The sequence below is a fragment of the Ambystoma mexicanum genome, chromosome 6q, assembly GCF_040938575.1.
Source record: "Ambystoma mexicanum isolate Mex_15411 chromosome 6q, UKY_AmexF1_1, whole genome shotgun sequence".
Classification (NCBI taxonomy): Eukaryota; Metazoa; Chordata; class Amphibia; order Caudata; family Ambystomatidae; genus Ambystoma; species Ambystoma mexicanum.
Genome location: NC_090937.1, coordinates 1,196,356,093 through 1,196,368,518, shown reverse-complemented (window position 1 = coordinate 1,196,368,518; position 12,426 = coordinate 1,196,356,093). Strand labels below are relative to the sequence as shown.

The 12,426-nt window shown below is 40.2% G+C and overlaps 1 protein-coding gene across 3 annotated transcripts in view; it reads right to left on the bottom strand.

Moving 5' to 3' along the window:
• Positions 1-12,426, bottom strand: part of ARAP2 (ArfGAP with RhoGAP domain, ankyrin repeat and PH domain 2) — a 1,740,202-nt gene that overhangs the window by 903,064 nt on the left and 824,712 nt on the right. For all 3 annotated transcript variants that reach the window (XM_069631830.1, XM_069631832.1, XM_069631831.1), the window contains one exon: positions 12,295-12,401. In XM_069631830.1, coding sequence (XP_069487931.1) covers positions 12,295-12,401 — 107 coding nt within the window. The remainder of the gene's footprint in view (positions 1-12,294; positions 12,402-12,426) is intronic.

The following is a 12,426-nucleotide window of genomic DNA, read 5'->3' as shown; positions in this document are numbered from 1 at the left end:
TACTAACACCTTTGAAGCCAATGTTATAACTGTTGAAATCAAGCAAAATCTCCAACATGAAAGCAAAAGTTTACTTTTGATAAATGTGTATGGTCCAACTGGTGGTGATTTTACGGTGGAAGACATTTTTGCATGTGTCGATGATGTTTGTGTAGGCTGGGCGGTTGAAGGTGGTAATTAGTTAATTTTGGTAGGGGGAGATTTAAACACATGCTGTTTGGATAATGACCTCTGCTCCCCATTTGAGAATATCAATCCCAAGTCCCTTCTGTTGCAACAGAAAGGGAATACACAGGGTGTAAATGGGTAGACTTTCTCAGGGAATGTGAATTGGTACTCCTGAATGGAAGAGATAGAGTGGATGTCCCAGGGAAGGGGACTTGGCGAAGTGGTTGCAGTTGGGCTAATTTGGACCACCTATTTGGTATTAATGACATTCTAGAACATGTGCAATTGCTTGACATATCTCCCAATTTAAATAGTGATTATTGCCCCTTGAGGTTAACACTAAAATTCTCGATCAAAGATGTTGGGGGTTCCGTGATTAAAGACGTTGTGGGAAGTCATTCTGGAAATTGTAACCCAAGGACCATATGGCAGTTATTAACTGTGGCCAAAGGCCCTAAAGTGCAGAGCATCTTAAATCCTATTGGGGTAGCGGTATGGTTGGATCACATAGGTGGCAAGTCAAGGTACACACCACCAACCCAGATTTTGGGAGACATTATGAACAGCGAGTGCTAGCCAATTGATACGTCGGTTGATACTTTGTTTGCGGCTAATGAAGCTCTTAAATTTAAATCTTGGAGGTACCCACAGCCCAACAGCTTTGCTAATGTGGTCCTTAACAGGGATCCAATTATGCGGGCTCCCTATCTGAAAGTGTTTTTCGATAGAGTATGTTGTGAGCATACCATTCTATCCACTTGAGGCAGTCTGTTCTTGTTCCTGTATATAGAAAGGGTGACAGGGACAAGCCTGAAAATTACAGACTGTTGTCCATGGTGGACTAGACTGGTAAGTTGTTCTCGGGCTTGATACTGAAGGAGCTACAGGAATGAGTAAAATCTGAAAACATCCTGCAGGATCTGCAGACAGGCTTCTGGCCAGGGTCCTCCACTACTCACAACATATGCATGCTTGACTGATTGGTCCTTGAGGCCTTGCAGAGGGACGCCCCAATGCTATACGTAGCATTTGTCGACTTTAGTTTGGCTTTTGACTTAGTAAATAGATTGAGTCTTTGGAACAAGTTGACGCTGCTGGGGTCCTGGGGTAAACAGAGGTGTACTAGTTGTGCTAGGCACATATGTGTGCATCATTACATACATAAAACAACCTATGCATCTGTCAACAAAACAGCCTGGACTACCGTTCTGCCCAAGAGGTGCACCCCTGCCTAAGCGTCATGCACCCCCTTACTCCACCACTTGCACCCAATTCAAGAAGGAATAAAGAGAAAATGTGTTTTTTCCATGCCATTCTTACCAAGAACAAACTGTGTACACAATGCTCAAGTCCTGGTGTACTCTCACAGCAATGTTTCCAAAAACAACCTGCATAAGGCTGTATGAAACAGCGTGTCACACCATGTGGGCCTCAAAGGGTCTCACTGATAGCCCATCATGCATTGCTGTAATGTCTCTTACCTGAAGCAGGACAATGGTCAAATGCCCTGAGAACTTCATTCGTGAGAAGGTATTTTATCCTTGTTAGTTTGTGTTTCTGTGGAAAGCAAGATGAAAAGAACGACCGAGAGTCAAAAAGGGTTAAATGTTACACCCGATCCCCGTGCAGTCTCACCCTCACTATGTTAGAGAGCTTTGCGTATGTAGGCAGTGTTCACTCACCATTTTTCAGCCAATAGCAAAGTTTAACCAGCGCACTACATTTACTCTGCAGCCCCACTCTGTCTCTGAGCACCGTCATTGCACAGGGCTCTAGTATCATATGCGCAGCCATGAGAGGACGAATCATGTGATCTTCTATCTACACCCAATGCTGGCTACAGGCACAAATATGTTCTGTGAATGAGCTGCCATATTTAATGGAAAAGAGCTTGGAAAACTATGGCCCAACAGAATTAAATCTTTTTTGTTTGGTTAAGTGAAGGGTGGCTGAGGAGGCAAATGCCAAAATGGCATGTCCTCTCTAAGTCCACCACAGCACAGAATGGAACAAACCCAACAAAGTGGTGCAGGGTCATGCAGGTTCAATTTGCAAAACATGAATTTTGCAAAAATAATTCTAGCAAATCTGCCAACTCGTGTCTCTTACAGCGATAATCCAGAGCATTGTAGACCATTGTTGTGGCAACCTTGGAGGGTCCTCAACCGATGAATCAATTTTTGTTCTAATCTCACTAGGCAACATGCCATTGAGAAACTGTGTACCTCTGGCTTTAATTGATCTAAGGGACACTTTACTTTTGTTGGTTGTTGTTTGACCCCATGTTTTTAAAAATTCAGATTAGGGTGACCTCGTGTTTGTGATTACATTCTTTGCACAGACCCTGGCTGGTGAGGTCGTTATAAATAATTACTGTGAACACAAACAAATTGGTTTCACTATTGTTGAGGTAAATTCTTCAGACATCCTGGTGTGGACCCCACCTTCCCCCCCAGGGGTGCATTATGTCAGACCTTGACCCCTCAGCTTCACAGAGACGCAGATTTGAGTGGAACCACCATTTCTGAAAACCTACCAAATGTGGCATTTTATGATGTAACTGTCACAGTGCATAAACAGCTACACAGTTATATTAAACGCTTTAGGACCGAATTGCATGGTCACCTGCTTAAGGAGTACTTGAGAACCAAAATTATACTCCTGGATCTCAAATGGCATAGTATTGTTTTTGGAAGATGAAGAATATGAGGTGCTCTAGGAATTTAATGTTACATACAAGAAAAGGTTAAACAAGAACTAGAGACCTCTCAGGAAAACCTTTTAACAAATTCCCCAATCTCTGATTCGAGCTCTAAACTAGATGTGATCAATCGAGAAAATGAAGAATTTAAAACTTCTACTTTGCAGAAGAAGTATAATACATTAAAGAAGGAAATTAATTTCTTCTCAAAAGAGAAAGTCTATCCGTATTTTGTGCCGGATTATAAACCACCACAACATTATTATTACTCACAGGGTTCACTCACCATTTAAAACCTCCAATTTGCAGAAGAAGTTTAATAAATTAAAGAAGGATATTAATTTCTTATCAAAAGAGAAAGTATATCCGTTTTTAGTGCCAGATTAAAAAACACCACAAAATTATTATTACTTGCAGGGTTCACAGAGAAAACTGTGAGTGACTGTCTCAGACATAAGTAGATGTTCGGCAGACGAAGCTGTGAATCTGGAAACATCTGACTGCCCAGCACGTCAGGCAATCTTTTTTAGGCCGTTTCAGCCACGTGGATGCTGTCCTCCCCGGGGCATGAACGACTACCAGCAACAAGGTAGGCTGAACACTTTCAACACCAGGAGGAAGGATTACCCCGGTAAACAGTGCTGTCTTTCATTTATCCAGTGTCCCTTTAACCAAGTTGAAATGCAAGTCCTGGTGAAGGGCTTGACGTTTGTTCCCACACAGGATACATCTCTGATGCAGACAGAAATTGAATTTAAAATGTTATTTTGCAGCATTAGATTGAGGTTTTTTTAACATTATGTGCTGTGGTGGACTTTGAGAGTACCTGCGATTTAAGCATTTACTCTCTGAGCCACCCTTCGCTTAACCAAACATAGCCAGCAGTGCACGGAGGGAGAAGAACACATGATTCTACCCCTCATGGCTGCACACAAGGTAGTAGAGCCCTGTGCAATGACGGCACTCAGACACAGAGTGGAACTGCAAAGTGAACCCAGTGCTCCAGTTTACCTTTGCGATTGGATGTGAAATGGTGAGTTAACACTGTGCCTAGATGCACAGAGCTCTCTAACATGGAGAGGGTGACAATTCAGGGGGGTAGGGAGTAATATTTCATCCTTTTTGACTCTGGGTCGTTCTTTTCATATTGTTTGTCGCAGAAACACAAATCTAATTCCTAGCGCATGATGTTCTCAGCACATTTGACCAATAGCCTGCTTCATTAACATGTGGACATGCCATTGAATAAAAGAGCGGACATGTGAAGCCTTGTCTCTAAGGATAGAGACATTACAGCAATGTGTGATGGGCTATCAGTGAGACCCTTTGAGTTCCTTCATGGTGTGAAACATTATCTCATATAATCTTATATAGGTTGTTTATTGAAATATTACTGTGAGACTACACCAGGACGTGTTCATTGTGTACAGTTTGATCTTGGTAAGAATGATGGGGAAAAACACCTTTTATATTACTTTATTCCATCTTGATTGGGTGCACGTGGTGTAGCATGGGGTGCACAGCAGTTGGGCATGGGTGCACTTCTTGGGCTGAGTGGTGGTCCACACCAGATTGTTGACAGAGGCATAGGTTGTTTTATTTAAATAATGCGGGTGCACATATTTCTTTATCTTAAAAATCCCTTGTTTCTGATTGTGTGAATTTCCTTTGTTGACAGTCCCTCTCCCTACATGAAGCTGTGTTCTTTGGCCCTGATGAAGGCAGAGGTTTATTGAAAATAAAGTGACCTCAAGCCAAAACTTGAGTTGGCCTGTACTACTTGATCTATTCATTCACACACATTTTGTCACCCATGAACTGGCCTGCCCGAAGGGTGGATTTCCTCACCATGCGCTTAGAAGATTTTGGTTTCCCCATTTGGCCTTGAGCCAGTACCAGACAGGAGTAGTCACTGTTGCTGTTGTGTTTTTTCTGTGATTTTCAATAGTGTTTTTTTACAACACTCACTTTTGTTATTTAGTTATGACTGAGGCGTGGGTTATGCATGTAGGGGTAGGGTTGTGTATTTTACATTCTGTATAAATGTTCATTTTTTTCTTACAACTTTGTCACCTGTTAGAAAATATTTGTATTAACATTGACAACCTTTGTAACAAATAAAATCCATTTTATACTTTCACTCACTAGCTGCTGTATTGAGCCTTTGCACATGCAACTGTCTTTTTGTTTGTTGGCTATTGTTTGATCCCTATTGGTCAAGTGTGTTTTGAAAATTCAGATTGGACTGACCTCGTGTTCGCGCTTGTTTTCAAGATGAATAAAACACGACCGATTGTTGACTTTGACAGTTGGTGGGGGCTGGGCAATACCATTTTGTTCCATTTGATTTTGTCTTTTCACAAGAAAGGTACCGTTCTCGTGTTCATTTCGTGACAAACAGAAACGTTCATGCAGGAATTTGATGTGTGTAATGAGCATACCCATTTTTTATGACATCAGAGTGAATACGGGGAGGCAAAAAGGGGGCTTTGTGAAACATCTAAAGTTTGATGGGTCTTGGAAAGTATAATTCATGGCGTTTTTATTTTTTGCAAGAATCAATGATATATGCTCAATGGATGTTACCTTGCTAACAGTAATTTCTCACAATAGTTATTCTCATGAAAAAGCAAAACTGCAAGTAGGGTAAGGTATCTGCTTGTGGTTAAATCATGTAAGAAAATCTTAGAGTAAAAGAGGGGTACACAAAAAACATGTTGCAAAATGTCATATGAACATAGAAGAAATCATGCATGCACACATTCTTGCCTCAGTTCTTAATTGTTGCAAAGTGGACAATGACCAAGGTCCATGGGCCTGAGTCCATCACTACTACTGGTGGAGTGAGATATGGCACATCAAACCTCAAATAGCAATCTAAATAGTTATGAGACAGTTAAGATTAAACAGTTAAACACATTAAAAATCATTTAAATTTAGCAAGTGTTGGAAGCTATGCGATCCTACCACTGAGTCCTTCCAAACATCAACATAACACGTATGACATCAGTGCCAGGGCTTAACTGTCTGTTAACTAACATTTGTTCCTTGAATATTATACTAAACTTTAACACAGAGTTAAAATGATCCATTTTGTCACAAAAAAACCTCTGAAATGCAGCAACTAAGGCAAGTGGTGACCATCTAAACTTGGATTTCCCCCATGTAGATGTCCCCATGATGTAATTTCTTATCTCATTGTTAATACCTGCTGTGATGTTATATATGTGCTCATGGGCTGAATAATGGGGGGACTCCAACTTACTATGACCGGGAGGATAGCTGAGAGGAAACATACTTGTCTTGGATGCAAGACGACACAGAGCAACACCGGTTTGATCCCCAGGTTTGAGCTTAGAAACCTCTGGGTATTAAGCATATTATTAAAAAAAAAATTATAACGATTGTCATTTCCCACAACCACATTGAATTTCAATGATGAAGTTGCAGCAAATTTTTGAAATGTGTCTTAACTAAAGTTTTTTGACTAGATTTCAAGGGTTTGGTAATGCTAGATTGTCTTTAGGGTGCAAGGACATTGGCCTCCAGCGATGGCCACTGTACATGTTGCACCAACTATTGATAAAGACAGAAAGCCACTGGTCAATGTGTCCTCTCTGTCCCTCCTTTTATTCCCTCAATCGATTAGATTATGACAATAACATTCCATGGGTACATCAATGCCATCTTATATTCCTGGTAAACATTCTCACTGTAATGCGGTGAATGCCTATTGCTGTGGTAATGGGAAAACACTTTACAATTTAAAAGCTTTCCCCACTGCCCCTCACCATGTGTCCCCATTCCTCCTTTCTATGTCCTCCCAGCACCCACCTTGTGTAAATCCTCCCCCACCTTCTCCCATTACCCCTTTTCACTCGCAGGTTAATGTGACTCATTAATTTATTCCAGCACATCTTGCAACCTTACAACAAACTCATAGGAGATTGCAGATGAATTCCCACAGTAAGATAAACACGTGACACAAATGGGCTCCCAGCCCACCCCTTGGTCTCCCTCTTCATTTGTGGTCCTCTTTCCCCCTCCACACCTCACACCCCCTTCCAAAAATCATGATGAACCCTTTGCATAGTTAGTTCTCTTTCAAATTACTGTGGGAATTGCTTTCACTAAAGAAACAAAATATAGGCCGTTTTCCTTTTGGACAACCCTCACTGCTTCAATGCACCATGGCAGATATATAAACCTTTTTTGGGACCGTGGACACCACTTCTTTGTCAAATGTTTTGAAAAACTGCTGGCCGGGTTTGCATCAAATCAACAAAAGCCACATCTGCAACGCTTTTTGCCCAACTTGTTTTTATTTGGTGCAAATCTTTCCAGTGCTTTTGACGCTAAGCAAGTTCAATAGAAGCACCTCCTTCTCTATGGGGAAATTAACGGGAGTAGGCCAACACATTTTCAATGTTAAAAAGGCCCAGGCCAAGGATTCCCTTTCAGAAAATATCATCCAAATATGTCCAGTGAGTCAAATGGTATTATCAATTGAACTATGGAAACGGTCACGGCAAACAGGTTTTATCTTAACTGTAGGGTGCTGACTGCCACCCTATGATATACTTACGATATATATGGCAGTCTGTGCTTTATGTGTAAGCTACTATACACAATACAGTATAGAAATGAGATTGAAGGTTAAGAGCATGGTGTTAGCCGGGGCAGTTCAAGAAAATGCATACATGTTCACATTTAACCTGAGCATGATTGCTATTTTGAGCAACTGCCAATTTTAGCCTTAATGACGACTCAGAATTTTGACAGCGTTTCTCCGAAAAAGTGTGCAGAGGTAGCAGTCTCCTAAATGCCTGTAGAAAACATGAAGACACTTACTTGATTTCATGTAGTCGTTTAGCAAATGTCATAGATTATGAATCCCCAAAAACTACTTCAAAATCATATTAAGTGGCAAAGGCATATCTGCTGCTCTGCAGCTCAATTATGAATGTGCTAGTTGGAGCCATGTTATTTAATGTGAAAATATAACAAAATAAAAAAAGAACATATTGTGAGATATATATCATATATCCCAAATGCAAATACATCTTTACTCTGAGACCAGAAAGAGTACAATAAGAGTGCATCAGATTGTCAATTTTGGAATGATTACCTTCTATCATAAAATAATAGATATTGTTTTTAAAAATGTTGATTCTGTGCTTTGATCAGTAAGACAATTGTAATATTCTTATTCTGAGTAAAATAAAGTTTAGAAGTTATCATTAGAAAAACAAATTGCACAATTTTTTAATTAACCAGTTTACTGTGTTAGTAACATATGTTTCTTTTTAGTTTTGGCTGAGTGTTGGTGAAAGTCAACTTGACAAAGTAGGACTATTTTGATTGGATTTTCAGATTCATATAAGGGTACACAGTAGTCTAGTTGTCTTTTCCTTCCTATAAAGCATGTATCTAATAAGATTTGTGCCTGACCACCATGAAGGCATGCTCGTGTCACTCCAATTTCCCTGGTTCCTCATTCCCCATAGTCATTCTCTAACATCACAATCTCTCTTCATCAGAGTCCTTCCACTTCATCAAAGTCCTTTTTTACAGTTCCTCTTTTTAATCACTCCCCTTCTCCATCCACCCCATATTTCTTCTTTTCACAGTCTTCCTTCACCATAGCCATTATTATCCACCTTTCCTCATCTCAGAACTCAATTCCTAAAGTCTTTTATACTAATTCTCCTCCATTGTCACAGTTCTACTTATTCAAATCCTTTTACTTTGTCACAATTCTTCATCATAATCCTCATTATTTTTAAAAGTCCTTCTTTCTCACAGTACTTCTTCATCACAGTCATTGTTTCCAGTAATCTTGCTTTGTCATAATTTGCCATTCTCGTGGTCCTTCATCATTGTCTCTTCATTTTTCACAGCCTTTATTCATAATAGCCATTCTCTTAATCCTTCTCTTTCATCACAGTATTTCTCCTCCATTACAGTCAATCTCCAACATATTGTGTCTCCTTCATCAGAACCTTTTTTTCATTATAGTCCTTTCATTTGTTAATCCTTGCCCTTTGTCAGACCGCAAATCAGTTTCACATTCATTCTCCTTCATTACAAGACTTCTCCTTCTTCTTAATCATTCATCACAGTCCTTCTCTGTCAGGTTTTGTCTGCTTCTTCTTTCCAGTACTTCACCCTTATTATAGCCTTTTGTTTGTAACAGTCCTTTTTACTGGCATTCCTGCTTTGCCACAGAACTTCACCACAGTCTGTTTCCTTTGTCTCAGCCATTCTCTTGTGTCACAATCCTTCTTCATCACTGTCCTTCTCAGTCATCAAAGTTCTTCTTCACAATCCTTCTCCTTCATGACAGTCCTTCATCACAGACTTTCTCCTTCATGACAGTCCTTCAATACAGTCTTACTTCTTCACTGTACTTCACCTTTCTCAAAGTCTCTCTCCTTCCTCACATTCCTCGACAGAGTCTTTCGGAGTTGGCACAATTCACATCTTTTATCAAAGTGCCTTAACACAGCCCCACTTCATCACAATTGTACTTCACCATAATCCTTTGCACTAGTCCTTCTCCCTGACACAGTCATTCTTCTCTGTTCTTCTCCTTCATCAGTCCTTCACCTTCATCACTGTCCTACTTCATCCCAGTTCTTCTTCATCTAAGTCCTTCTTTGTCACATTACTTGATCATGATCCTCTTTCATCATACTTGTTCTTGTTAGTTGTTGTCCTTTGTCATAGATCTTTGCTTTCAACACAGTCTTTATCTTTCATCAGCATCCATATTCTTCAACACAGTCCTTCTTAATCACAGTCTTTTTTGACACATTCCTTCATCACAGTCCTCCTTTGTCAAAGCCCTTCTTCTTTATCACAGTCCTATTTCATCACAATTATTCATCACAAATTTTCATCACAGTTCTTCATCACAGTTCTTCCTCAGTGTCTATCATTCATTGCAGTCATTTTCTTTTATAATAGCAATTCTAATTCATCACAGTTCTTTATTTCATCAATGCTTTACTACTTTTTCTGAGTTCTTTGTCACAGTCCTTCTTTTTCTGTCTTTCTCTTTCATCACAGTTCTGCCCATTCACAGTCCTTTGTCAGTCCTTCCTTGTCACATTATGTGATCACATTCCTTCTTCATCACATTCAGCACAACCCTTCATGTTCAGTGCATTACTTCTCACTTATATTTCTTATTCATCAATGTCCTTCTACTATGCATTCATTGATCAGCATCCTTCACATTTGCCACATTCCTTAATAAGAGTACTTATCCTTAGCTGCAGCCCTTCTACTTTGTCAAAGTCCTTCATCACACTCCTTCTCTTTCATCACAGTTCTTAACCCTGATAATAGTAATTCTACTTCATGACAGTCTTTGTATTTAATTACAGTCCTTCCACCTTTCCATAGTCCTTCATAAAAGCCTTTATTCATCACAGTCCTTCTTTATCTATCCAACACATTCATCACTTTTATTCATAGTACTTCTTTGTCACAATTCTTCTTCACTACTTTGAGCCCAGTTCTTCTCCTTCATAACAGGACTTCTCTTTCAATACAGCCCGTCCTCATCACAACCCTTCTACACTGCGTTCCTTCACCACACCCCTTCTCCTTTGACATAATCCAACTTCTTTGCACCGAATGTCAACACAATTATTCTCCTTCACAGTGATTCCTTCATCATAGACACACTCATTCATTGCAATCCTTCTCCTTCATTAGAATTCTCCATTGAATGTCTTCTTCATCACATTCCTTCATCACGTCCATTTTATTCACAGTCCTTCATCATAATTCTTAGCCTTTGTCACAGTCTTCTCCTTCAACCCAATTATGTCACTGTCCTTCTATGTCACATTACTTCATTACAGTCCTTCTGTCACAACCCTTAATTTCGTCATTGTACCTTTTCACAGTGTTTTTTCCTTTGTCACAATCCTTCTTTGACATACTCCTTCTTTGTCACTGTAATTCCTCATCACAGTAATTCTTCATCACAGACATTATTTTTCACAGTCATTCTTTAACACAGTCCTGCATCATTCTCTTGCTCATTTCTTTGCAGTCTAGCTCCTTTTCACATCCATTATACTTCATTATAGTCCTTTTCTACATCATAGTCATTCTCTTTCATCCTAGTCTTTCAGTTTCATCACATTGAGTCTACTTTATCACAATTCTAATAATGTGTCACCGTCTGTCATTATAGTTATTTTCCTTCATCACAAATATGGAGAGTTATACTGCTTCATCAGAGTCCTTCTCTTGGATCACAGTCTTTCATTGTCATAGTTAATCTTTGTCATAGCCCTTCTTTGTCACATTATTTGATCACAGTCTTTCTTTGTCACATAATGTCTAGTTCCTCATAATCCTCCATCACAATCACTCATGTTTGTCACAATCAATCCCTCCCTCTGACCACTGCCCTTCTCTTTCATTACAGTCCTTCTCCTTTATCACAGCCTTTCTTTTTTGTCACAGCCCTTCTTCTTTACACTCACTCTGTCCTCATAGTACTTTTCCTTCATCGTAGCCTTTTGCTATTATGGTTCTTCACCATTTTCACAATCCTTCTCGTTCATTACAGTTCTTCTCCTTTGTCATCACAGTCCTTATCTTTCATTGTCACAGTCCTCTTTCACCAATTTTGAGTGATCACCAGAAAGAGAGACAGTGGGCCTCATTATGACCCTGGCGCTAAGTGTTTAACAGCGCCGTAAAAGGCTGCAGCGCCGTTAAATACTTAGCGCCTTACTACGAGGTCCCTTTGCGGGACCTGACTTTAACGGCTGGTCTACACCAGCCGTTAAAGTAGGGACCCGCAAAGGGACCTTGGTGCTAAGTACGGTACTGCAATTTGCGGTACCGTACTTAGCGCCTTCCCCATTCCCATAGAGCCCTATGGGGCAGAAATGGGAATGGGGAAGGGCCATGGTTCAATGGGGAATTACCGCCCCACCAACCTTGGAATGGGGTGGTAATTCCCCATTGAAACATGGCGGACCCGTTACAACACCGGCACCAACCATGGTGCTAATAGCGCCATGGTTTAGCGCCTGTGTTGTAATGAGGGCCAGTGTGAGTGTACCAGACTGTAATGACGATGATTGAAAATAGAGAGAACACCCCTGGCCATGGAGGGACAGGGAGAGAGTTCAGATAGATAATGAGAGAGGGGGAGAGAGACAGTGGCAGAGAGAGAGGGAGAGAGAGAGAGAGAGAGAGAGAGAGAGAGAGAGAGAGAGAGAGAGAGAGAGAGAGAGAGAGAGAGAAGCATATCATATATCAGCTACATCTAATACCATAACATAGAATAGGCAGCTCATGTTTGGCTTACTAAATAAACCAGTTATCCGGAAAGAAGTATATAACACAAGTGTCCAACTGACAGATTAAATACACACTTTAAATACACATACCTGAAGCTTTTAAAAGGAGTGGTTATCTCAAAGCTTTTACGATCCATGTGCTTTATATTTGCCACATTCATGGGTATATTGGTGATAGCAAGTCCTGTCCTATAGTCCTGAAAGTAATTTAAAAGGATTTAT